Source organism: Loxodonta africana, chromosome 3 (genome assembly GCF_030014295.1).
Source record: "Loxodonta africana isolate mLoxAfr1 chromosome 3, mLoxAfr1.hap2, whole genome shotgun sequence".
Lineage (NCBI taxonomy): Eukaryota > Metazoa > Chordata > Mammalia > Proboscidea > Elephantidae > Loxodonta > Loxodonta africana.
In genome coordinates, this window is record NC_087344.1 from 37275979 (window position 1) to 37302415 (window position 26437).

Below are 26437 nucleotides of genomic sequence, written 5' to 3' on the forward strand. Positions count from 1 at the left end.
TGGATTTGGCAAGTCTCGGAGGCAGGGCCATTGACTGCAGCCACTTTTTGGAATCTGTCCTGTGCTCATTTGAGTGACCTTGGGCAGACCTTAGGTGACCTTGAGCAGTACCCTCTAGGCTCCAGTGTCCTCATCTGCTAAGTGGGGAAAAGAATCTTTCTCATACGCAATGGGTTTAAAATGCTTAGCCTGGAGGACAGTGAGGGAGTGGGGGTGCTGGGGCTAGCTGCAAGGCCCACCAGAGCACCCACGGCAGCGCTGTGCCCAGTGCTGGGCCCTGGTGGACGAGGCATGACTGGGCAATGCCCTGGTGTCCATACACCCCCCCACCCCGGGCCTTTCTGGCCAGCTTAGTAGCACTTCAGTGGATGAACGTCTGCAGGGCCATGGGGATGGTGGGGAGCTGGGGCTGTTGGGCAGGCTGAGGCTCAGGGTGAATGAGAAGAGCCAGATCCCCACCCCCATCCCCCCCACAGAGATGACCTGGGCAGGAAGAGCAGCCTCCTGGGAAGAAGAGCAAGTGTGGGTGGGTCATGGAGACCCAGATGCCAAGCATAAGGACCAGGATAAATGTCACAGGCTGGACGGGCCACCCATCCCTTCCTGGGGAGGGGGGTGCAAGGTACATAGTGTTGAGCCATCAGCAATGGGACTCAGCGGTGGTGGGGGCTTCAGTGAGCACTCCCTTTTGCCCACCTCTCCCTTCTACAGACACCTCCATGTGTTTGATGTGCTTCCTCAAACACCTGGGTGTCCTTGTAAAAAATATCATGTCCTTTGGTGGGGTGGCGGGGGGGTGTGTGCTGTTGACTTCATCCTAATTTCTGTCTCATTCAACACGGTTTTTAGGACCTACCGGTGCTACTACTCTGTACAGTTCTGATCACTCCGGAACATTCCACCACTATGTGCATTCAAGGCACTTGACCTGTCCATTCTGCTGGGTTGTTCCTGGGTCTCTCCATGCCCTCTGCATCCTTGGGTGCCCCCTGGTGTCTAGAAGCGGCATTGTTGGTAGGTTCTCAGGACAAAAGTATTAATGCTGCCCATTGCTCTGGGGCTCAGGGGCTGACCACTTTGCTTCTACCTCCTCAGCGTCACTCAGGACCCATGACTCCCCAACTGTTCTCCTTGGTCTTAGGGAGGCTATGTCCTGTGAACACTCATGTCCTCGCCTCCCTCTCTCTGCTTATGGATTTGTCACCATCCTTCCTTGTTCTTGATGTCAAACCCTTGGCCTTTTAGACGTTGCAGATTGCTTCTTCCAGGCATCCCCTGTGAACTCCGTCAGGGGTTCTTTGATGGAACAGACTTAAAGACTGACTAGGGGTGACATTTTTACAATGTCAAATGGTCCTCCCTGACACTGGTTAAAGGAGCCCTGGTGGCACAGTGGTTAAGCACTCAGGTGTTAACCAAAAGGTCAGTGGTTCAAACTCAACAGTCACTTTTCAGGAGAAAGATGTGGCAGTCTGCTTCCGTAAAGATTACAGCCTTGGAAACCCTGTGGAGCAGTTCTACTCTGTCCTATAGGGTTGCTATGAGTCGGAATTGAGTCAACGCCAAAGCGTTTGGTGTTTTGGCTTAACACTAGTCAGACACTTCATTTGTTCAGGCCTTCTTCCAGGTCTGAAAGTTCTATGAAGGCCTCATGCATTCTTTTGCCAGATGAACTCCCGAGATACTTTCTGGGTTTCATTGCTATATTGGATGGTATCTTATTTTGTGTTCTGTCTTGTAGATCCCCATGGCCCTGGGAGAAGGGGGTGTATGGACATCTGGTTATTGCTGGTGTTGAAGAACTATTGACTTTATAGGTTAATCTTTTATAGGTTCATCTATCAACCTTGCTGAATTCTTATGAGTTGTAATAATGTCTCCTGGCCCTTCTGTGTTTTCTGTAGAGATAATAATATCCCTGGTAAGCCAAGATAGGTTTCTCTTCCCCCTGGATCTTTATACCTCTTGTTTCTTCTTATCTGACAGTATTGACCAGGGCCTTCAGAACTCTACTGGGCAGGGAGTGATAATGAGACATCCTCTGATTCTTGATTTTTGTTGTTGTTAGCTGCTGTCCAGTTGGCGCCCAACTCATGGCAACCCCAATCACAACTGCACAAAACGCTACCTGGTCTTACACCATGTCTGTGACTGGTTACAGATCAGACTGTTGTGATCCATAGGGTTTTCTTTGGCTAATTTTCAGAAGTAGTATGCCAGACTGTCTTCCTAGTCTTAGTCTGGAAGCGCCACTGAAACCTGTTCAGCATCATAGCAACACGCAAGCCTCCACAGACACATGGGTAATGGCTGCATGGAAGGTGAGAATTCTACCACTGAACTGCCACTGCCCCCCTCTTGATCATCGTGGGAATTCATTTATTCATTCAACAAATGTTTGGGTCCCTACTTAATAGGATCTCACTCCAAGTGGTCACATAGTGAAGCAACCAAAGCCCTTGGCTGTCCAGATTTTGTGCCTTAATGGGGAAGGACAGTCAAACAAAAAGACACAGGATACAATATTAGGGCTGTGAAGAAAAATAATGTGGGGCAGGAAAGACAGCAGCGAGGGATGATATTTAATTGGGGTCACAGAAGGCATCTCGGAGATGGTGTCATTTAAAGAGAGACTTGAATTCATTTGTTTCTCATTCAACAGGATGTTTACAGTAGATTCTTGCCTTGAACCATCGTGAAGAAAGATCCTCTCTGTACCCAGTTTTCCAAGAATTTGTATCCTAAACAGGCATTGAACTGTATTGAATGCTCTTTCTGCTTCTGTCAGGACAAACCATCAGATTTCTAGTCCACGTACGCTGGCATATTTTCTGATGTTAAACTGTCCTCGTATTCGGATTATCCACAATTGATCAAGTTGATATTTTTAAACATTTTTATTTGAGTAGCTAATTTTTTTATTTAGGATTTTTCCATACACAAACTGAGTCTGTAATTTTCTTTTCTTGTAATGTTCTCACTCAGTTTTAGAACCAAGATCATACCGGTCTCATTCAATGAGTTGACTCGCCTTCCCACTATTTCAAGTTTCTGGAACAACTCATATTAGGTAAGATCACGGGTGTCTTGAGAGTCTGGTACAACCACCTATATAAACATCTGTACCTAGGATTATTGGGGTAGGGTAGAAGTGGAGGTCTTCAATTACTACCTGCATTTACTTAATTTATTGGTTTATTAGAATTTATTTCTATTCATACCAGTCCTAGCATTTTATATTTTTCCAGAAATTCATCCATTTCTCTAAGTTGTCAAAGTTAATGGCATACGGTAGTTCATAATAACCCTTTTCTATGTTTTCATCTCTATTGTATCTGTGGTTAATTCTCAGTCCTTCTCACTGCATTTTTTTTTTTTCCCCCACCATCAGTCTTGCTAATGCTTTGTCTTTCTTATTCGTCTCCAAAGAAGCAACTTTCAGTTTGGTTAATTGTTCCATTATGCTAAAAAGAATATATATTCTCCATTTGCTGAGTATAAAGTTTACATAAAACCAAAGAACCAAACCTGTTGCCGTCGAGTCGATTCCAACTCATAGCCCTACAGGACAGAGTAGAACTGCCCCATAGGATTTCCAAAGAGTGGAGGGTGGATTGAAACTGCCGACCTTTTGGTTAGCAGCCAAGCTCTTAGCCACTGCACCACCAGGATGCCATAAAGTTTATAGACAGATAAACATAGATGATGTATGTATGTTAAAGCTTATTCAAACTTCATCATTGCTTGCATCTTGCTTGCTAAACATATTAGTGTTTGTAAAGAGTGCATTGAAATCCCAAGTTATCATTATTCATTTCCACCTATTATGTCCATCCTTGTGTTATGTATTTTTCAGACTCATTGTTATGGGCATACAGATTTATATAAGCAACTCATGATGCTTTCCAACTGTAAATATTAAAACTGCAACCCCAGCTTTGATTTATTTATATTTCTATCCATTTAAATGTCTTTTATAGTCAACATACGGATGGATTATTTTTACTGCAGTCTAGGGATCTGTCTTTTGTTCATCAAACCATTTGTAAACACTTATATTTATTGTAATTACTATTAGAGTTGGTTGACCTAGTTTCTTTTTATTATGCTTTATTTTCCCTCCTTTTCTGCCTTCCATTGAATAGTTCAAATTTCCTCCAGGTGGTTTAAAAGTTGAACATCCTACCAGTATTCCTGATGTAGTTCAAAAACCAAAAACACAAACCAGTTGCCGTTGACTTGATCCCAACTCATGGCAGCCCCATGTGTTACAGAGTAGAACTAATCTGTAGGGTTTCTTGGCTGTAATCTTTATGTAAGCAGGTTGTTGTTGTTGTTAGGTGCCACTGAGTCAGTTCTGACTCAGTGATCCTGTGTACAACGGAAGGAAACACTGCCCAGTCCTGCTCCATCCTCATGACTGTTGTTATGATTGAGCCCATTGTTGCAGCCACTGTGTCAGTCCATCTCATTGACGTCTTCCTCTTTTTCACTGACCCTCTACTTTACCAAACAGGATGTCCTTCTGAAGGGATTGGTCCCTTTGGATAACATATCCAAAGTATGTGAGACATAGTCTCGCCATCCTTGCTGCTAATGAGCATTCTGGCTGTAAACAGATTGCCGAGCCTTTATTCCACAGCGCCACTGGGTGGGTTAGAATCGCCAACCTCTAGGTTTAGAAGCTGATCACAAATCACTTGCATTGTGGTGGTTACAGCTACGTATCCAGTTAAGATCCGCACTTACGTGTATTTGCCTAATCACTTTCTGTAGCTTATCGGGGTCTCTTTCACCAAACAGGACAGGGGCCTTAGCACACACCCTCCTCCCCGGTGGTGGTATCTGCAGTTTCAGCTGTGGATCAACATCAATATTTTGATTCTTCTAATTACTAAGTTATGTGGGGAATGTGGTGACCACGTAGCTCATGGCACCCTCCTGGATTTCTTTCCCTTCTCGCTGAAGAACTTCCCCTAAGAGCATTTTCAAAGAAGATTTTTATGTGGTAGACCCAAGAAGATCTTTATTTGACTTAGCTCTTCAATGATAGTTTAGCTGAATATAAAATTCAAGTTTCAAAATTTTTTCTTCAGCACTTTGAAAATAGAACATGACTGGTTTCTTGCTTTCAGTGTTTCTCTAGAAGTCTAATGTCAATGTAACTCCTAATCCGCTTTTTCTCCGGGACCTTTAGAATTTTTTTGTCCCTGATGTTCTTAAAGTTCTTTACACTGTGGTTTTTTCTTATCAATTCTCTTCTGCCCTTTGAACCCTTCCATCTGAGATCACTCACCTTTAAATCTGATAACTTTTTATTTGTTTATTGCTTCATGTCAATTGTTTTTTCTTCTCTTTTTCTGGGCTTCTATTAGAAGATTAAGGAGACCTGGTGGTGCAGTGGTTAAGCACATGGCTGTTGACTGAAAGGTCGGTGGTCTGAACCCACCAGGTGCTTTGTGGGAGAAAGATGTGGCAGTCTGCTTCCATAAAGATTACAGCCTTGGAAACCATATGGGACAGCTCTAATCTGTCCTATAGAGTCACTATAAGTCAGAATCAACTCAATGGCAAAAGTTTTTTTTTTTTTTTTTAATTAGAAGATGAGGGGGTGGAGCCCTGGCGGTGCAGTGATTAAGAGCTCAAGCTGCTAAAGAAAAGGTCAGCAGTTCAAATCCACCAGCTATTCCTTGGAAACCCTGGGGGGCAATTCTACTCTGTCCTATAGGGTGGCTAAGAGTTGGAATCGACTCAGCGAAGTGAGTTTGGTTTTGGTTAGTGGTTCAGTGGTAGAATTCTTGCCTTCTGTGCAGGAAATGTGAGTTTGATTCCCAGCCAATGCACCTCACGCACAGCCACCATCTGTCTGTCGGTGGAGGCCTACATATTGTTATGACGCTGAACAGATTTCAGCCCAGCTTCCAGACTAAAACAGACTAGGAGGGAAGGCCTGGCAATCTACTTCCAAAACTCAGCCAAAAAAAACCTTATAGATAACAATGGTCTGATCCACAACCAATCATGGGGACAGTGCAGGACCAGGTGGCATTTCCTTCTGTTGTGCATGGGGTCGCCATGAGTTGGAGGCTGACTCAGGAGCAGCTAACAACAACAGAATGAGAAGATGAATGTTGGGAACTTCTCTTACCCATTTCTATTAACTTTTCCTTTGCATTTCCCATTTCTTTTGCCTTCCTGCTATTCCTGAGGGTGTCCTGAGCTGGAAAACCCATTATTCAGTTGTGTCCATTCAACCTACCCATCATGTTCTTCTTTCAACTTGTGTATATTCCACACTCCATCGTTACAGCTGGTTCTTCTTTTAGTGCTTGTTCTGCCTTCACGTGGCCAGTCAAGCACCCTTATCCTTTCTGAGATGTGTATTGTGTTTATTTTAAAGTTTCAATGTGGTGGTCCATTCACGTGGCTTCCTCTATCATGAAGTGCTCACGTGTCATCTGTTATTTAAGTGCTTCAGCTCGTTAGTTGTTGTTGTCAGGTGCCATCAACTTGGCTCCAACTCATAGCAGCCCTGTGTATAACAACGAAATGCTGCCAAGTCCCGTGCCATCCTCACGATAGTACGTATGTTTGAGCCCATTGTTGTAGCCACTGTGTCAATCCATCTCCTTGAGGGTCTTCCTCTTTCTCTATGACCCTCTACTTTACCAAGCACAGTGTCCTTCTCCAGGGACTGGTCCCTCCTGATAACATGTCCAAAGTAAGTGAGATGAAGTTCCATCATCCTCAATTCTAAGGAGCATTCTGGGTGCATGTCTTCCGAAACAGATTTGTTCGTTCTTCTGCCAGTCCATGGTATATTCAATATTCTTCACTGACAATGCAATTCAGATGCATCAGTTCTTTTGTCAAAGATGTCACTTTGATGACTAGGGTGCACCTGACCCATTCCATGGTCTTTTCAATCACCTCATTCGCATGTGAAAGCTGAGGTTGGTAGGGCCCTCCTTATTTTCCTGGTGAGATTCTATGACTTTAGGGGTATCAGCTACCAAGGCAGGCATTGTGGAGAAAGGAAAGGGGGCTACAGTCCAGACCCTACAGAGGCTTCTCCAGGTGAGAGGTGGGGGAAGAGCCTCAGGGCAGAATCTCCAGTGTTACCACCTGGGCTCTACCCTCTCCATGGACTCCCCCGCCCAGGACAATCTCCCTGGCCTCGCTGTGGGCACAACCCTTTTCCCAGGTTATGTCTGCCTCAGCCCGTGAGTACCACGCCCTCAGGAGAAGTGGCCGGTCAGGCCTGTTCCCCCATCCAGCTTCAGGGTCCAAGCAGTCTTCTCACCACTGCTTTCACGTGTGATGGGGATACAGGTGGATAGGGCCAGCTCAGCCAAAAGCATCTCCCGCCCAGGCTGCCCCTCACACCAGCCCTGCCCTCAGACCCAGCCCTCCTCCCCTCCCAGCCATTCTTCCCACGCACAGGCCCTGAGACTTGCACTGTCTGTGTCTTGGGACATCCCAGCGTGAGCATGTTTCGTAGATCCATCCACCTCGTCGGGAACAGCCCCAGCGTTTGTCTCCACAGCACCAGGAATAGGGATAAGCCCCAGTTTTACTGCAGCCTCCCCACCTCCCCTCCCTGGGAGGAGCAGGGGCCAAATGTGGGTTTGTCCACGTCATCAGCAAACACACAGGCTCAAAGGAAGCTGTTGCTCCTTTAACTTGGTGAGTTTTACACGGTAGCCAAGCTGGTCACCTGGAGACCCCAGGGCCTGCAGTCCTGAGTCAGGGCTTCCTGGGCTGGGCCAGGAGACTGGGCAACCTTCCAGGGGCACAGAGGGCAGGTACCGGTGCCCATAAATACCTTTACATAAATACGGGGTGGGCTATATTTCCAGGTAAACGTCCGGCCGAGCTGCAGCAGTCCCAGGCCTAGCACCAGCTGAACCTGCTCTGATGGCAGGGCCACACCTGCCCCCACAGCTGCCTTCAGTCCTGACCAGGGCAGCTGCCTTTCGTCCTGACCAGGGCCAGGGCAGGCGGGGCGGGGCTGGGCAGGACAGGGCTTCCTCAGCACTGGCATGTAGAGCACCTGGTGTGGTCAGAGGCCTGTCCACTTGCTGGACCCAGGCCAGGTGGGGCCCCCTCCCCCGATGGGTAGCCCTCCTTGAAGCAGGCAGCCACATCTGTCCACAGTCCTCCGGAGAGAAGGTGCTTGTGCCCCTGAGGCCGGGGCCGGAGTCCTGGGTTCATGGAGCACCCTCAGCCATCACCAAAGCCCCTGGGTCCCCGCGGCCAGAATGTGGGAGGTGGGGTCTCAGCCAGTGCTGCCTCAGAACTACTGGTCCACTGCTGCCCTGTCGCTGGGCCTGGATGACGGGCTGTGGGAGGCTGGGTGTGTGGCTGCTGCGGGGTGGAGGGGAAAGGAGGGCATCAGCCCCAGGCCGGGGTAGGGGCCCGCCTCCCCCTTCTCCCTACCTCCCCCTGCCCAGCACTGGCCCTGCCCTCATCTCTGAGGTCAAAATTCTGGGAGTCCACAAAGACCAGACTTGCTGGCCTGACAGAGACTGGAGAAACCCCTAGAGTATGGCCCCATGACACCCTTTCAGCTCAGTAATGAAGTCACTCCTGAGGTTCACCCTTCAGCCAAAGATTGGACAGGCCCATAAAACAAAATGAGACTAAAGGGGTGCACCAGCCCTGGGGCAAGGACTACAAGGCAGGAGGGAGCAGGAAAGCTGGTAATAGAGAACCCAAGGTCTGGAAGGGAAAGTGTTGACATGGCGTGGGGTTGTTAACCAACGTCATACAACGATATGTGTGCTAATGTTTAATGAGAAACTAGTTCTGCAAACCTTCATTTAAAGCACAATAAAAAAAAATTCTGTGGGTCCCAGTGCAGTGGACGCCCACCACCCCCATGGGGCCCAGGTTATGGATAAATTCTTCCTTTGGCCTTAGCCATAAAGCTACCTCCTGGCACGTGCCAGCCTCACTGGCAACGTGAGCATCCCCCACCCCCTTACCTGGGCCCAGGGCTGAGGACAGGCTCTCCAGAAGCTGGGGGTGCCCACCTGCTGGGGGATAGGCTACAGCTCATGTTAGTGCCCCCCACCCTTGGGTGGGTAGCAGTAAAGGTACGACAAGGCCTGACCCCACACAGAGCCTCTAGGGACCTCCACCCAGCACAGCCTCTTCCCCCATTCTCATTCCTACTCAGGCAGTAGGGTCCCCTCCCCAAATGAAGCCCCCACTCTGACCTGCCCAGGTAGCATAGGCTGGGCTTTGGCGCTAGGAGAGGAGGAGCCTTGCTCAGGGCCACTCCTGGGCAGGGGGCAGAGCCCAGGACTCCCGACAGCCATGGAGGCCCTGCCCATGGGACCTGGATGGCAAACAGTGGGCAGCCGTGGGAGACAGGAGGGGAGAGGTCTCGAGGGTGGCCTGGACTCACCCAGCCTTGAGGCAGCCCCCCAGGGCACTGGGCTCAAGGAAGGCATGTTGGAGCAGACAGCCGCTGATTCACACCAGCCACAAGACCCAGGCCTTTCTTTCTGGCCCACCAGCCCTCAGGGAGGAGGAGGGGGCCTGGCTCCCAAGACCTCCAGGTTAATTCCAGCATTGCTCCCCAAGCGCGCTGCCCAGGTGCACTCTGGGTCAGCTTGTGCTGCAGTACTGTATCTGACCACTAGATGCCACCATGGTCACCGGTACGTCCCCAAGCACAGTAGCGCTCAAGTTGAAGCCTCAACACTGGTCTGTAGGAGGTGGAATCCCTTCCAAACCCTTCCCACAGCTCTTAACAGTTTGGGTCCATGGCTACCCTGGAGAGGCTCAGAAAGATGCATACCCACATAACACGGAGTCCATGTCTGGGGCCCCTAGGTGAGAACCCCAGGTCTGGAACCTGCTCGCAGCCACACCCAGAGCCCTCTGCCTGACTCCCTCCCTCATCCCTGTCTGCATGTCTGTGCCACACAGGACTGAAGGCTGGCCTTTGCCCCCCTCCACAGACATGCCTTCCCAACCTCCTGAACCTGGAGGAGCAACCAGCAGGCACCAGAGGGACATGGGCTGGCCAAAAGGAGCAGGGGGCACTGCTGAGCTGTGCCTGTTGACAGAAAGTTCCAGCAGAGCCTCGAAGGGCTTAAAGACCAAGGGGGCTATCACTGCCACCTTCCCACACTCAGTGCATTCATGCGTGTTTGCACATGAACTGGTGCACATGCACACACTACTGTATGCACACACACACACACACTGGTGCACACACTGGTATACACACACACCTGGTTTTCACATGCACACAGTGGTACATACAGATGCACTATTGTACACACTGGCACAAACACGCACATTTGCACACATGCAGTGGTGCACACCCACATGCACTGGAGTGCACACACACAGGGCCATGACGGTAGTGATGGTGTGCCCACGTGGGGTAAGTGGCCACAAGGCTCACTCTTGCCTACACTGGATATGAGCAGGGATGGTTACGCACCCAGTGCTGGAATGGTTATGTACCTGGTCCTTGTCTGGGGACAAGGGGCAGGGGAGGTGTAGACCCAGGGCAGGGCTGAGACCAGGGGATAGTGTCTCCCCACCCCCGCAGGGCTCCCCTCACCTTCTCGGCACGTGGGCCCCGTGTAGCCATCCACACAGTGGCACTGCCCGCTGACGGGATCGCAGTCGGCCCCACCCCCACAATCACAGCGCAAGGCGCAACCGGGCCCAAAGCGCCCCCCTCTGCATTCTGTGGGGCGGGAGAGAGACCAGCTGTGAGTGAACCCTGCCTGTCCAGGCATGGCTGTTGCAGGGCTAGCATCTCTGGGGTCACTCTGAAGTATGACAACCTGCTCCACCTTCCCCCACAGCACTCTGCAGCCCCTGAGCTCCTGTGTGGGAAAGTGCCAGACCTAGGTGGGCAGGCACCCAGAATCGCAGTCCCAAGTCCCCCTGGCCGGCAAAGGGAGCCAGCGGTCAGGGCTGCTCCTTCCCAGGACACAAGGGGGCTGGTGTCTGCCCTGCACAGAAGCAACTCCTCCCTTCCTCAGGGTGGGCCTCCCAAGTCAGGCCGACAGGGAGGGTCTTCTTCCCACCAATGACTGTGGTCCCCATGCTGGGAAAAGCCCTCTCCGGGCCCCTGGGAAGCCAGAGGGCAGGTCTGACCTTGAATAGCACTGAGCAGGAGCTCCATGCATGGACTCCAAAAGTCCTAGTGCTGCTCCCTCTCCCTGCCACCACCATCCGCCCCCCCACCCCAGGGCCACAGATGGAGGGAGGCAGGACACGGGGGTGTGGGGGATCCGGGCAGGTGCAGTGCCAGTGGGCAGAGGGCACAGGGAGCCCTCATCCAGCTCAAATGATACTCACCCCTGACAAAGACCCGCCCCATGGCCCACCCCTGTGAAGACCCCAGACTCACCGAGGTCACAGGTGGTTCCCGTGCGCCCCGGCGGGCAGAGGCAGAGGCCGGTGACAGGGTCACAGGGTGCTCCCCCCTCACAGGCACACTGCTGCCGGCAGCCCTCTCCAAAGAAGCCCCGCTCACACCCTGTAGGGGACAATGGGCTCAGCTCCATCAACCGCAGGAGGCAGGGTTGGGGAAGGGAGCATGGGGAAGGCGAGGGTGGGCAGGGCACTGCGCACTCACCCTGCTGACAGGACTGGCCCTGGAAGCCCGCGGGGCAGAGGCACTGGCCGGTGACGGGGTGGCAGGGGGCTCCATGCTGACACTGGCATACCCCCCGGCAGCCAGCCCCGTGGAAGCCGGGGGGACAGGCTGAGGGGAGACCTCAGTTAGAGCTGAGTGAGGGGAGGAAGTGATAGAAACCTCCTAGCAACTCCTCAGCCTTGCCCCGGCCTCAGTTTACCCAGAATGGGAAAGGGCCACCCATGAGAAGCCCCCTCCTTCGCTTCTGTCCCTCAGTCCCCTGAGTCCCTGTCCTCGGCTAGGTGCTCAAGGCAGGAGGGGTGGTGATGTGGACCTGAGGGAGAGCCAGGCTCCTGGCCAGGGAGCTCTTGCTGAGAGCTTCAGGCAGGATCTCATTGGGCTGGGAGGGATAACTTGGGAAATCAGTCACTGTCATGGCCAAAGTCTGCCCGGATTCCCACAGGGAGCAGCAGATGGCCTTCTAGCAGCCCAGCTGGCTGGGAGAGTCCCGGCACCCCCACTCACGGTGCTCGCAGGCCGGGCCATAGAAGCCGGGGCCACAGTGGCAGGCCCCAGTGGTAGGCTCGCAGGTCGCGCCATTGTGACAGGAACACTCCAGGTGGCAGGCGGCACCATAGCGCCCAGGTGGGCAGGCTGCAGAAAGGGTGAGCAGGTAAGCCTCCCTCACAGAGGTGGAAGAATGGGGCTCAAGGCCCAGTCCCTCCGCACTGCACCCAGTCCAAATGACCCTGAATCTTGGCCTGCCCTACAGGAGTCCAGGGTCCCCTGTAGGCCAGGGGCCCACGACGCCCTCCAGAGCCCAGGCCTCTCCCAGCCGGGGTGCCAACCCCTCCCCTCGGCCAGGTACTCACCCTGCTCACAGTGTGGCCCCGTCCAGCCTAGGCTGCAGGTACAGCTGCCATTGGCAGGGTGGCACAGACCCCCATTTCTGCAGAGGCACGCACCCTTACAGCCCATGCCAAACTGGTTCTTGGGGCAGCCTGTGGGTGAAAGAGGCTTGCTGGGAGCTCAGCCCTGGATGGGACATGCCCCATGAGGTCCCACAGTCACTTAACAAGTGTCCCTTGTGGCCCCCTCCCTATGCCGGTCTCTGCCCCAGGCAGACCTGTGCTGGGAGGAGCACCACCCTTCCCTGGCAAATGCCCAGGGCTGCAAGCGCCTGGCCTGGCTGGCTGGGGCAGGGCTTAGGGAAGCTTCTCTGGAGGAGGCGGCAGCATAGTGCACATGGGCCTCCACAGCTTGGGCGCGTGTACATCCCCAGGCACAGGGAGAGATCAGCCAGGCCATCAGTGGACGTGGGTGGGAGGGCTTGTCCTTCCCTGCGGGTGAGGTAGGCCAGGCCCATGCAGGCTGGTGCCAGAGGTGGAGGAAGCAGTGGCCAGGGCCTTGAATGGCTAACACTTTGCTGCACACAGGCTCCCAAGGAGCCCCCAAAGCTGAGAACTGGGGGTGTCATCAGAGGGTGGCAAATGGCCCAGGTCTAACAGAGTATTGGGGACAGGCCTGTGGGTGTGGCTGTAGGGACCAGGTGTGCCTTCACGAGCATGACCCACCACAAATGATGCCCCAGGCCCCAGTTTCTCCACCATGGCCTGTGCCCTGGGCCTCCCTTTAGCAAGTCCCTGACTCCTGGGACCAGCGGAAAGGGCCAGCAGGACGTTGCTCCAGCAGGACATCAGCCAGGAGCCTGGCTCCGTCCTCAGATGAAGAATGGCTGCCTGATCCCTCTGCTACGGGCTGGGGCACTCTGGGTTGGAGGCTGTCCAGCTCCACCAGCCACAGGGACTCAGTAGACCACCTGCTGGCCCGAGCCTCAGGGCCTGTTGGTTAAGGCCAGGCCTGGGGGCTGTCAACGCTCCCCCATGTACTACTCAGACATTCCAGGTGGACTCACGCTGCCTACCCACCAGGGCCACTTGAGGAGTAAACTGAGGAGCTGGGTTGATCACCAGGCTGCCCCTTCCTGGCAGTGCCCACTGCAGAGTGGACTCCCCTCAGCCGTTGCTGTCGGACACTCACCATGCTCACAGTGGGCGCCGGTTCTCCCGGGGGGGCAGGTGCAGGTGCCCGTCACAGGGTCACAGGCCGCTCCCCCCCGACACTCACATGCACGGACACAGTTGGGGCCAAAATGGCCCTGCGGGCAGGCTGCCAAAGGAGACCAGTTAGGGCGCCACCTTGGCCTGGCCCACCAACTGGCTCCTCATTCTCTCCCCAGAGGGTGCCCCCCTTGCCCAGGGGGTGGAGCACCATTGCCCAGACAGAGGTGCAGCTGACTCCCATGCCACCACCCTGCCCCTCCCCTTCGCCTATGGCTCTGCTGGGGCCATCTAGGCCTGCTCTGCGTCAGCTACTATTGCCCGCCCCCCACCCCACCAACCAGCACGCCCAACCCAGATTCCACCAGGGACCATCCCTATGGCTCAGGAAAGGACCCTTTTCTCAGCAGGATGCTCGGCCGCAGATACAGGGGGAGGCTAAGCTGCCCAGCAGTCTCCAGAAAGGGCCAGTGGGGACACCACCCAGGGCTGCAGCCACCTCCTATTACCTCCGTCTGAAACTAGCAGAGGTGCATGGAGGGCACCCACCCCTGCCCCAGCCCCCCACCCTGCTCCCTGCCCCAGTCCCCCACTCCTGTCCCAGCCACTCACTAAGGCTGCAGTTGGCCCCCAGAAATCCAGCGGGGCAGTGGCAGGCGCCTGTGGCCGCGTCACAGGAGCCACCATTGTGGCACACACACTGCTGCTCACAGCCAGGCCCAAACCGCCCGGGTGGGCAGCCTGTGGGAGAGGGCCAGCTGCCAGGGCTGGGGTGGACACTGCCCCCAGCGCCCCTGAGGTCAGTCCAGTGCCCCCACAAGGTGACACCACCCCTAGCCCTCCTGCGGAATGACCAGTGGCCTTGTGAGGCCCCCGCACATCCCACTGCCCCCTCAGAGCAGGGCCTCCTGCAGACTCAGGCTAGTGAGCTGAGTATGGGATGGGTACAGGGCATGAGGGGCACTCACGCTGCTGACAGCTGCTGCCGTGGTAACCAGCTGCACACACGCAGGTCCCCATGGTGGGATCACAGGACTGGTTCTCACTGGGACACTGGCATCTCTGGGTACAGTCTTTTCCAAAGGTGCCAGGTGGGCAGGCTGAGAGCAGGTGGGAATGGCATCAGTCCTGACCACATCCAAGCTCACCCACCCTCTCCAGAAGTCCCCTGTTTCCCATGGAGGGATGCTCTGGGGTGCAACTCAGGGGCTCATGTGGTCTGACACTACCAAGCCCTCAGCCCTGGCCAACCAGTGGGTCACCTACCCTGCTCACAGCCAGGCCCAGTGAAGCCAGGGGGGCAGCCACATTCCCCAGTGACGTGGTGGCAGGCGGTGCCCGGTGAGCAGTGGCAGCGCTGGGCACAGGCCTCTCCAAACCAGCCAGGTGGGCAGGCTGCAAGGAGGGCATGGGCTGAGGGGCTTCTGGGAGGCAGGACTGGGCGACCCAGAGGCAGAGCAGGCCTGGAACTATCCCTGCATGGAGGAGCACCCCCCAGGAGCTGCCCTTGGTGCTGGTGACCAGGTGGGCCTGTGTTCACCACTCACACCTCGTGCCCCTCCATCTGGGGTCAGAGTGGGCCTGAAGCCATCCCTGCGTGGAGTAACCCCGCCAACTCTGGGGTGCTGGTGACCAGGTGGCCCTGCGCTCACCACTCTCACACCTCGCACCCCTCCATCCTGGGGGGCAGAGGCAGGTGCCAGTGACACGGTGGCAGGGGGCTCCCTGCCGGCAAGCGCACTGCTCCTGACAGCCAGCCCCAAAGGTGCCCTCGGTGCAGGCTGCAGAAAGGAGATGGGGGAGGGGCTGAGAGAGGAACAGTCCTCTACCCACCTACGCCTGCATTTCACACACCCCCAGAAGGGCTGGGCCTGAGGCCAGACATGCACCCTACACCAGGCAAAGCAGCCTCACCCCCATCAGGCTGCCTTCCTAGGTGGGGACCCTTCCATGGGGACCCCTGGCAGCCCAGAAGGCAGCCACCCCCACCAGCCCCCTCTGCGAGCCCCCTCACCTCCACAACCTCAGCCCTAGAGTGGGCCCCTGCCCCTCTCACTCACGGCTCTGGCACCTGTCCCCGCCCCAGCCGGCCGGGCAGAGGCAGGCATCTGTTCGGGGGTTGCAGAAACCCCCATTGAGGCAGTCACAGCTGTGCTGGCAGCTGGCCCCAAAGTGGCCGGGGAGACATTCTGCAGGGGTGGGAAACAGGGTGAGTGTCCCCCTGGGCCCCAGAAACCCTGCCCATGCTTCCTGTACGCAGAGCCATGGGGACCACACTCAGAAGGAGAGGTGATGGGGCTGGTCACCCTGCAGGCCATGGCCACACAGAGGACACTGCCACTGACCAGAAAGCCTCCTAGGCTGGGGTAGATTGAGGTGCAGCCTTGGTTCCCACAAACCCCCAGGGGGCCCCCCTCAGCTCACTGTGCTTACCCTGCTCACAGGCCAAGCCAGCCCAGCCCTCTGGGCATAAGCAGTGGCCTGAGACAGGGTCACAGGTGCCTCCATTCTGGCAGACGCAGGGGTGCTGGCAGTCCACGCCATATAGCCCTGCAGGGCAGGCTGGGAGAGGAGGGGGCCACCGCAGTGTCAGCCAGCCAGACCCCAAAGCCCTGGCATCGGCTTTTGGGGTGGGGACCTAACCAGGGTCACCTCTAAGATGATCTGCTCCAGGACCCTCCAGCCCTGGGCACCCCTTCCTCATGTGCCAGATGTCCTGTGAGGGTGTGACAGCCACCCCCCCGCCACTGCCGCCTGCTATTCCAGGCAGGTCTGGCATCCACCCCAGCCATCCATACCCAAGCGACCCCACATGGCCCAGCGAGGACCAAGCACCACTGGGGCCTAGTCCCTGGACTGCTAGAACAGGAATCCTTATCCCCCACTTCCTGGAGGCCCCCCAGGCAGGCTTACCCTGCAGGCAGGTGGGCCCCATCCAGCCTGGGGTGCAGCGGCACCACCCAAGCACTGGGTCACAGGTCGCCCCGTTGGCACAGATGCAAGTCTGGCTGCAGTTGAGCCCGTAGGTTTGGGCAGGGCAGGCTGCGTGGGGCGGGGAGGGGGGGCAGGGGGGCATGGTTACGGCCTTAGAGGGGCTGACCCTGGAGACCCACCAGGGTCCCAGAACCTATGTGTCCCTTTCCTTCTGTAGCCATATCCCCCTCCTGGGCCTGGGCCGCCCACAACAGGGACACTGCAAACCGCAAGGGCAAACAGCGTTCCGGGGGTTAATAGCAAGTGTGGCTGCCTGGTGGTTCTGAACCCCCTCCCCCACCCAGACATCAACAAATGGGCCAGCCCCCAACTCCTGCTCAAACCAGGCCCACCCCAGCAGCACCAGAAGCTTCGCAGCCTCACCCACCCTGATCACAACGGGGGCCACGCCGGCCCGCTGGGCAGACACAGGCCCCACTCACGGCATCACAGGGGGCTCCACCAACGCAGTCACAGGCCCTGAGGCAGTCCACGCCAAAGAAGCCGGCAGGGCAGGCTACAAGAGAGGGGGTGGTGATGGGAGGCCCAGGTGCCGAGGCCCCAGGCCCACCCGGCACACCCCGCTCACCACCACCGGGCTCACCACGCTCGCAGAAGGTGCCCCTCCAGCCAGCCGCACAGGTGCAGGCCCCACTGACGTGGTCACAGTCCGCGCCATGCTCACACCGACACTGCTGCCCACAGCCTGGTCCAAAGTGGCCCTGGGGACACCCTGAGGCACCAGCCCCAGCCCACCATCAGCAGGGGCCCTGGACAGTGGGGCAAGGGCACCTCACAAGGAAGAGGGCTGGGCTCCCCTCCCTCTGTCCACTCAGTCAGACCCCGAACCCCAGGGGAGTAGGTTTGGGGGAGCCCCAGGCATCCGCCTTTGGGGTAGGGGACCTCGTCCAGGGCTGCTTCTAAGAGACCTGCGCCAGGACCACCCTGGACCCCACCAAGTCCTCCTTCCGCCGCCACGAGAGTCACCCATATGGAGTTCTGCAGGCCCTCCAGCCCACCTCTAAAGCCCAGGAATCAGCCTCTGTGGTTAGGGACCTCAGCCAGGACCACCTCTAAGACGAACTGAACTCCACTAACCCACAGCACTAAAAGGGGTGCCCTCCAGCCCTGGGCTCTCCCTCCTCACCTCCCTCAGGTGCCAGGTGCCCTAGGGGGTGTAACGGCCCCCGCCCCACCACCGCCTGCCAGTCCAAGTGGGCGACATCTGGCAGAGGTTGGTGGGGGGTTCCCTTTTCCTGATACAGAAAAGGGGCAGGGACCCGAGGGCCCGGTCAGTGGGTGGGGACTGGGTAAGCTCAGACAGGACCACACCCCTGCTTCTCTGGGCCCGGAAGACAGGATGGGGCTCCCCTAGGCTCCTGAAACTTGGGGCCCCTGCCTGTGGCCTCGGGCGGGGTGGGGACAGCCAAGGTCCCCCCCAACTCACGGCGCTCGCAGCGTGGGCCCACGTAGCCAGGCTCGCACAGGCAGCGGCCGCTGGCAGCCTCGCAGCTCCCACGCCCAGCACTACAGTTGCAGAGGTGCCTGCAGTCAGGCCCCCAGTGCCCCCCGTCACAGGCTGCAACAGAGGCAGTCACTCAGCGCAGGCCCAGCGGGGCCCACAGCCACCGGCAAGTTCAGAGGTCAGGGGGGCATCTTGGGAGGTACCCCAGTGTACGCCAGTCCCAGGGAGCCCTGCTTAAGGCAGGGAGGTGGCTGCAGGTGAAGGAGCCCAGGGCACCCAGCAAGGTTGATGGAGTGGAGGGTCATGTCAGGAGGGACCCCAGCGCTCTCCATCTTGGGGGAACCCTGTGTATGGCAGGGAGACAGTACAGGTGAAGGACCTCCACCCCTGCATACCTCTGCGGCAGTCAAGGCCCGTCCACCCCGGGGTGCAGCTGCACTGCCCGGTCGCTGGGTGGCAGTGCCCCGAGTTGGCACAGGAGCACCTGGCCTGGCAGCCAGGCCCAAACCAGCCTGCTGGGCACACTGCAGGGGAAGAGAGAGTGAGCACCTGGGCCCGGCCCCCACCCCGAGGCACAACCAAGGCCCCACTCACCATCCTGACAGCGGCTACCCACATAGCCGGGTGGGCACAAGCAGGCTCCTGTCTCAGGGTCACAGCTGGCACCATGGTCACACTCGGGGCAGATCTCCTGGCAGCCGAGTCCCCAGCGGCCCTCGGGACACTCTAAGCCCCCCATGCCTGGTCAGTGACCCCCGCAGCTCTTGGCCTGGGCGTGAGCGCCTCAGCACCACCAGCAGCCCACCCAGGGCCGGGAGAGGTTGCAGGATGCCACACCATCCCCAGGGACAGTTCAGCAGGTATCACCATGAGCCCTGGAGAGGCCCCCATGTGGTGAGCAGACCGTGGGCCAGGGGCTGTGCTGGCTGACCTTTGGCTGCCCGCAAATAGCCAACAGGCCCCCAGCTGTCCCCCCACAGGACACAAACACCCACACTCCAGACCCAGCCTTGTTGGCTCAGCAGGGCTCCACAGCTGCTGGGGGCGGGGCTGGGTCTGCAGAGCTCCGGGCTGGGGCCGGGTCCCCCAAACATGGTCTGCGATCAAGGGTCCCCATACACTGTTGGAGTAGGGGTCAAGGGTTCATTAATCACTGTCAGGGCCCCAAACATGGTCTGAGGCCAGGTACTTCCAAACACTGTCAGTGCGAGGGTTCAAAGGAATTTAACAGTTCAGGGATGGGGCCGGGGTCCCCTAACACTGTGGGGAGGCAAGGGGGGGACTCTGCGACGCCACCTGCCACTCACCTGCCCCACAGTCATCCCCAGTCCTCCCTGGCGGGCACAGGCACTGCCCCGTGACCCGGTCACAGGGGGCCTCCCCACAGGAGCAGGAGACGGAGCAGTTCACACCAAACGTCCCCCTGGGGCACTCTGCAGGAGAGAGAAGAATGTGCCTCAGCACCCCCATACTGGTCCAGCCGGGAGCCTCTCCTCCCTCGGGGGATCCCGGCAATGGGGTCCCGAACCCACTCCCTCCCAGGAGCCTGCTCTTGCTCCAGTTCCGGCAGGGCTGCTGAACACAGCCAGGTCCCCTGGTGACCAGGGCAGGTCACAGGAAGGAGCTGGGGAGGGGGTGCTGCAGTGCAGGGCCAGGAGGGGCCTCAGGAGCACAGATAGGCAGAAGTGGGGTCACAAATGGGGTCATGAGTGGGGACAAGTAGCCGGAGGATGAGGCTGCTCCAGCTGAGTCCCGGCCATCCAGGACCCTGGAGAGCTCCCACGGACCGCTGAAGCCAGGCTTTTCAGGTCCCCACCTTTGCTCGCCCCCTGGGGGCTCTCTGCTGGCCTGTGCTCCAAGCCCCACCTGGGGATGACAGTCCAGTCCCCCCCACAAGCCCCCTCCCCTTGTAGCTCTTGCCCAGCTGGGAGGCGTGGGATGTGTGTGTCACCCCTTACAAGTACTCAGCCCCAGACCCCTAGAGAGCAGTGAGGGTCTGCATTTGCCCGCCTACCCCCGGAGCTGCAGCCCTTTCCCAGTAGGATGGGGTAGGGGTGGGAGGGAGCAGACCAGGTGTCCCACAGACTAAGAGAAGGGAGGGTCCTCCTGCAGGCCTGCCTGTCTGACACCTCTACTTACAGCAAGGTCAGTAAGACAGGAAGGGTGAGGGGACATACTGGGAAGGGCTGACTCAGGCCAGCTCTAGGCACACAGTAAGGCCTCAGGAAGAAGGGGGATTCTGCAGAGCCCCATCCCCACTGCTCCCCATGGCCATGCAGGGTCCTGGGTCCTGGAAGCCCCGGAGCCTTCATCAGCAGAGTTCAGGGTCCCTGGCTGAAGGGATTCACACGTCCATGCTTGCCCTGTCCCTCAGGGCCCAGTTTCGGCCTCCCTGCCCCAGGACAACTGAGTGCAAAACTGGGGGTAACCCTGGGGTGCAGGAGACAGCTCCTTCCTTGCCCCAGTACCGAGGGTGCTCCAACGCCCCACTTGCTGCTGCAGGAAAGCACCCCCTGGGCTCAGGAAGGTGTTCATGGCAGCCTTGAGGTTCAGGCTACAGTAGCACCAGGCTCCATGCTCAAAGACTCACAATCCCCACTGAGCAAAGCACCCAAAGTTGGGGCTAAGCACTGAGGACATCCCTGCCTGGGGGAGGAGTGTCAGAAGGACAGGGCAGAGTCCCAAGATGGGGGTCTTCCAAGGCCGTGAAAGGGGACTCTGGGAATACGGGACTTGAGGACAACCCCTGATAAGCCTGTCGTGAGGGGCCGGTCCCCTGTGGGCACACACCCACATCCCACCCCCAGGGACACAGGCACATCAACAGGACCACAGGTGCAGCACACGTGTGCACAATAGGTGCCTCACACTACACATATACACTCAGTAGATGCTGCACACACATGGTGTGGACAGGGAAAGGCAAAGCCAGCCACGCCGGCTGAAGCAGGCCCGCCAGGCCTCCTGGAGCCTCCTCTCCACTAATTGGGGGCAGCCGCGTTTTTTGGTCTGTAATAGTTTCCACACCTAACAGCACTGAGGAGCCCACCACTTCCCTCAGACTATGTGTGTCACTTCCTGTGGTTCATCTTTGGGGCTCTAAAGGTTCCTGAAGAAAAAGGAAACCAAAAACCAAAAACCACCAGTTGGGTTTGAGGCTCTTCTATCTCACCCTTGGAAGGGTCTTCAGCATCTCAGCCAATAGGCTGGTGTGGTGGCACACTCGGGAGGGTCCATGGGATGGGGTGCAGGCCTACGTCCCTGGGCTTTGCAGCCTGTATGGTAGCGTGGCCTAAGACGGCCAGCAGGGGTGTCCTTGCTCCCACCGCTGGCCCCTCTGCTCAGCCTGGGGGGTGGAAGCTGGAGCCAGGCGAGACCCCTGGACTAGCCCTGTAGGAGGGGCAGTGCTGGTGTCCGCCTCCGTCTTGGTGCTGCCCCCACAGGTTCCCTGCTGCCCATCTGCCTCGGGCTGGCAGGCGTGGGTATGTGTGCACCGCATGCTAAGGGAGGGTTTGACCAGCCCAGCGTCTGTCAGCAGCAGCTGCCACGGGCTCTCTTACTCATATTTCCCTTCCCTCCTCTGACAATGACAACACTTAGGTATTTCCTATCACCATGGGATGGAGGAGCAGAAGGCTCCAAGGACACTCGTCAGCCGCACCTCGAACATAAAGAGGCCCGGTGAGTCCTAGCTCCAGCTGGGCCCTCTCCCAATCCTTCTTAATCATCCAGCACCCACCCGGCCAGGCGGATGGGCTTGGAGGGTGGGAGGCCTGCCTCCTACCAGACTGAGGACAGCGCCTCACTCCCCACCTTCCCAACCCTCTCCAGCAAAGCCCAGCTCCACACCTCCTGGGCAACCCCGGGGTTCCGGGTACAATTAAGCAGGTCCAGAGTGCCCTCCTCCTGGATCCTCCTCTGGGCTGCCAGGCCTCCTGGGACCCCTGGGGCTGAGTCCACTGATCCACTGCATGGCCACTCCCTGTCTCCCACCATGGAAATGTGGGTACCCAGGCCTCAACCTCAGCCTACTGCTCTGAGCCTATTACCTACCCCCAGGCTGCAGCATCCATGTGGAGGGAACCTCCATCGCTGCACCCACGCCCCATGTTGGCACCTGCAGCCCAGACTTCTCTCCAAGAGCAGCTGCCTCCCCCACATCTCCCCCAGGTATCCCCAAGGAGCCTATTCACCTGCTTTCTCACACTGCCAGGATGGAGCTCCTGCAGCCCAGCATCAAGCTCAAAGGGTACTCTGGATCTACCAGTGGAGTGAGTGAGTGATTCTGGATGACCAGTCTGGCCCTGAGCAGCCCTTCCAGGAGCAGAGGGACTGACAGACCAGTCACCAGTGCTGCTACAGGTGCAGTGACTCAGGCAGGTAAAGGTGTCAGCCCCCTCAGCCTGGCTCTGCAGCACCTCTGCAGCCACCTGCATCCTGGGCCATGCGGCCTTGACCACCCCCAGATCCCTGGGGGCCCAGGGTTGGCCACTCACCTTGGTCACAGTCCTTGCCCTGGTAGCCGGCGGGACACTGATTCTGACACTCACCACTCTTGGGATCGCAGTCCACACCTGGTGGGCAGGTGCACGCCTGCTGGCACCCCGGCCCAAAAAAACCCAGCTGGCACTCTGTGGGCACAAAGGCAGGGGAGGTCAGCGGGCCCCAGGACACCCCCCTCCCTGCCCCCACCCACCCACACTCACCATGCTGGCACCATTCTCCCCAGAAGCCCGGCTTGCAGGCACAGCTGCCGTCCCTCCGGTCACATGCCTGCGTGTTCCGCTGCTCACAGCGGCACTCTTCCGAGCAGCCCGGTCCAAAGGCCCATGGGGGGCAGGCTGCAGCCAGAGACACCACGGAGACAAGCCTGCTGCTGTCTGTGCCGCCTCCCCAGCTGCGTCCACAGAGCCCTAGCCCCAGGCCTCAGCACCATGCACTCAGCTCTTGTTCCAAGGCCGAGCACAGCCAGCACGTCCCACGCCCCACGCAGCCACCGTGCCCTTTATTAACTGAGCACTCTCTGGGGAGCCCAGCACCTCATCCCAGGGACTGCGATGACTATCTCATCCCTTTTATAGACAAACAAGACTCAGGGAAGTCCAGGGACTCGTCCCAGGTCACACCACCTCCCAGCTAACAAAGTCCCTGAACTTCTCAGAATTCCTATTTTCTCCTCTAAATAATCCCATGTGACAAATAGCTCAAAGTGAGGCTGCACTGAAGCTCACTGTCCCCATCCACCCTCCCTCCAGCAGCCACAGCCCTTCCCCTCCTGGTGTCTAAGAATGTCTGCAGACACTGCCTCACCGCCAGGAATCTCAAACACCCAAGATCAGCTCTGTGCCCTGGAAGCTTCCAAGGCTCCTGCCCAGTATGCAAGGTGGCTTCCTTGTCACCCTGACTCCGGGTGGCATCAGCTAGGTTTCTGCCCACTCCTCAGCCCACCTGGTGTCCCAGATCCAGGGCTAGGGGCTGCCCTCCCCTGACACCACGCTGTACCCTGAGGGTGAGGCCACCCAGCTGGATGCCCTGGAGGCCAGCTCAGTCAAGAGAGTAGACTAGGGAGACCCCAGGCCCCCTGCCCCCTCCTAGCTGGGTGACCTCTCTGAGCCCTGAGCTCATCATCCACAAAATGGTGAACAGTCAAACCCAACCCAAAAGGCACAAGCCCCCAGCACACAGTGAGTGAGGTACACGGGCCTGTCCCCCACACCCGACTCTCCCTCAATGCTGCAGCAGCTCAGCGGGACTCACCCAGGTGGCAGAAGCGGCCGTAGAGCCCTGGGTCGCAGAGGCAGGCCCCGTAGACACGGTGGCAGCGGCCTCGGTTGGGGCAGTGGCACCTCTTGCGGCAATGCTTGCCATAGAAGCCCTTGGGGCAGCCTGGGGGGGCAGCGGGCACAGTGGAGGGAGGAAGTGGGGGGTGGGCATGACACAGGGCCCACCCAGGACACACTGTGAGGACGCAGTACCCAGCATGGTTGTACCAGGTGGAGGGAGGCCTCTGCGTGCCAAGACACAAGAGACTCAGGAGGCAGAGGGTCCACAAGGGTAGGGCAGGCACTGGGTGGAGTGGCTGGACTCTCCCTGCCTATCTGCTACCCCACCCAGCTCTGTGGCCTGGATGGCAGCATGGTGAGAGGCCAAGCAGAGCCCCAGCGCAGACCAGAATGGCACAAATATCTTGTCCGGCTCTCCTGGAGCATCGTAACTTCTGACCCACAGTTGTTACCGAGCCCAGCATCCAGGATCTTAAAGAGGAACGGATGTCCCAACTGGACAGGTCCCGGCCAGAGCCCCCAGGTGCCCTGTTTTCTTCGTCTCTGGCCTACCCTGCCCCATGTCCCTCCAACTGAAGGGCTGTAGTGGGGTAACAGGTATCTCCAAAAGATATGTCCACGTCCTTATCTCCAGAACCTGTGAGCATGGCCTTATTTGGGAAAGGGTTTTTGCAGCTGTAATTCCTGATCTTGAGAAAAAATCATCCTGGATCACCCAGTGGGCCCTAAATCCCCTCACAGGCATTCTTAGAAGAGAAAGGCAGAGGGCAGTTTGAGACGGAAGAAGAGGAGGCCGTGTGACGTCGGAGACAGAGTGAGTGATGCAGCCACAAGCCCAGGAATGCCCAGAGCCTAGGACAGTAACACCGGGCTCCCAAAAGCCTGCCTGCCAGACTCCCTGGGTGCTTGGTCTCCTCCAGCTCCCCTACACAGGTGCATCTGGTGACCCCCCTAGGTGAGCCCAGCTGAGACCCAGGCCTTCAGGAGGTCATGTTGTTGATGTGTGCTGTCAAGTCAACTCCAACTCACAGTGACCCTGTAGGGCAGAGTAGAACTGCCCCATGGGGTTTCCCAGGCTGTAATCTTTTTGGGAGCAGATTGCCAGGTCTTTTCTCCCGAGGAGCAGCTGATGGGTTCGAATCACTGACTTTTCAGTTAACAGTCAAGTGCTTAACCATTGGGCCACCAGGGCTCCTCCAGGAAGCCATAGAACACCTCAAAGCAGAAGCAACACATTCAGTCCTGCAGGTCTGCAGAGCCGCCAGCACGCACAACTCTCAGGTCTCCTCCTCCAGAAGGTGAAAATGCAGGCAGAAAGGGAAGCGAAGCACAGCGGAAGGCAGGGCCTTGAGGGTACAGGGACTCAGAGGCTGACAGAGAGAGGAGAGGCAGGGAGCCCTGAAGGGCAGACTGAGGCCTCCACAAAGCACAGCGCACACGGCTCTGCTGCCCCAAGCATCGGGTCAGGCTCCCTAATTGCTCTCCTCCCCCACTAAGGCAGGGCAGTGTTAGCTACATCACCAGAAAGAGGCAGAATTTATAGGCCTGAAGACTTAAAGACTAAGCGTTAATCTCCTGGGAACTCAATTGTGTGGACTTTCATTTCTCCTGAGTCCCTGGAGGGTGCAAACAGTGAAAGCTCTTGGCTGCTAAATGAAGGGCTGGAGGTTCGAGTTCGCCCAAAGGCTCCTTGGAAGAAAAGCCTGGTGATCTACTTTTGAAAAATCATCCATTGAGAACCCCCATGGGGCACAGTTCTACTCTGACACCCATGAGGTCCCTATGAGTGAGTCAATTTCAATGGCAACTGGTTCTAATTGCTCCTGAAATGCTGAAACTTCAGGGTTAGAAAGGACGTTAGCATCAGCCCTCTAGCCACCAGCCCATGACTCATTCCTTCTGCACTTCCCACCCAGCCATCATACAGCTCTATTTGAATGCTTCCAGGAATGGAGACCTCACTACCTCCAAAGGGAACAAATTCCAAAAGGGCTGTTCTTCTGTCAAGACTTCATCATCTGCTAGAGTTAGAGTCCAGGGAAATCAGCATGCAGTGAGAAATCTGTGCCCTCTCCCCACAGGGCCTCATCCCTCCCCCTCAGGTACGACCCAAAGAGAAGGGGGTCTAAGCCAAGCACAGCATTACTGTCCCCACCACAGGGAAAAAAGGAGACCTGGAGAGAGCAAGCAAGGAGAGCTGTTAGGTGATGCTCCCCCCTCCTCTTGTACACCCTCCCCAAGGATGGCTCCAGGGGCCCAAGAGAGTTGCACACACCATCCTCACAGTGGGCTCCACTGACGCCTGGGGGGCAGCGGCAGGCCCCCATCACAGGGTCGCAGGTCCCGCCATTCTGACAGCTGCAGGAGGAGCTACAGTTCTTCCCAAAGGTGTCTGGAGGACACGCTACAAGGGGAATGTTAAGAACCAGGGTGACTGGCAGCAGAAAGGCTCCAAACATGCTGAACCACCCTCCTGGGGTCTGAACCACCCAGTTCAGAAGCTGCTGCTTGGAGCAACAGATGTCGGCACTATTACACCATT

At 57.2% G+C, this 26437-nt stretch overlaps 1 protein-coding gene across 5 annotated transcripts in view; it reads right to left on the reverse strand.

Moving 5' to 3' along the window:
* Positions 1–7663: 7663 nt before the first annotated feature.
* Positions 7664–26437, reverse strand: part of MEGF6 (multiple EGF like domains 6) — a 70545-nt gene continuing 51771 nt past the window's right edge. For 2 of the 5 annotated variants that reach the window (XM_064281130.1, XM_064281134.1), the window contains exons 11-35: positions 26171–26299; positions 23870–23998; positions 22819–22953; positions 22609–22743; positions 19420–19545; positions 18707–18838; positions 18508–18636; positions 18095–18226; positions 17252–17380; positions 17036–17164; positions 16588–16716; positions 16108–16236; positions 15735–15863; positions 15327–15455; positions 14941–15069; positions 14643–14774; positions 14287–14415; positions 13655–13783; positions 12487–12615; positions 12140–12268; positions 11615–11743; positions 11387–11515; positions 10586–10714; positions 8988–9038; positions 7664–8367 (exon numbers count right to left, since the gene is read on the reverse strand). In XM_064281130.1, coding sequence (XP_064137200.1) covers positions 8300–8367; positions 8988–9038; positions 10586–10714; positions 11387–11515; positions 11615–11743; positions 12140–12268; positions 12487–12615; positions 13655–13783; positions 14287–14415; positions 14643–14774; positions 14941–15069; positions 15327–15455; positions 15735–15863; positions 16108–16236; positions 16588–16716; positions 17036–17164; positions 17252–17380; positions 18095–18226; positions 18508–18636; positions 18707–18838; positions 19420–19545; positions 22609–22743; positions 22819–22953; positions 23870–23998; positions 26171–26299 — 3104 coding nt within the window. In that variant the 3' untranslated portion in view covers positions 7664–8299. The remainder of the gene's footprint in view (positions 8368–8987; positions 9039–10585; positions 10715–11386; positions 11516–11614; positions 11744–12139; positions 12269–12486; positions 12616–13654; positions 13784–14286; positions 14416–14642; positions 14775–14940; positions 15070–15326; positions 15456–15734; positions 15864–16107; positions 16237–16587; positions 16717–17035; positions 17165–17251; positions 17381–18094; positions 18227–18507; positions 18637–18706; positions 18839–19419; positions 19546–22608; positions 22744–22818; positions 22954–23869; positions 23999–26170; positions 26300–26437) is intronic. The other 3 variants (XM_064281131.1, XM_064281133.1, XM_064281132.1) reach the window with 3 other exon arrangements.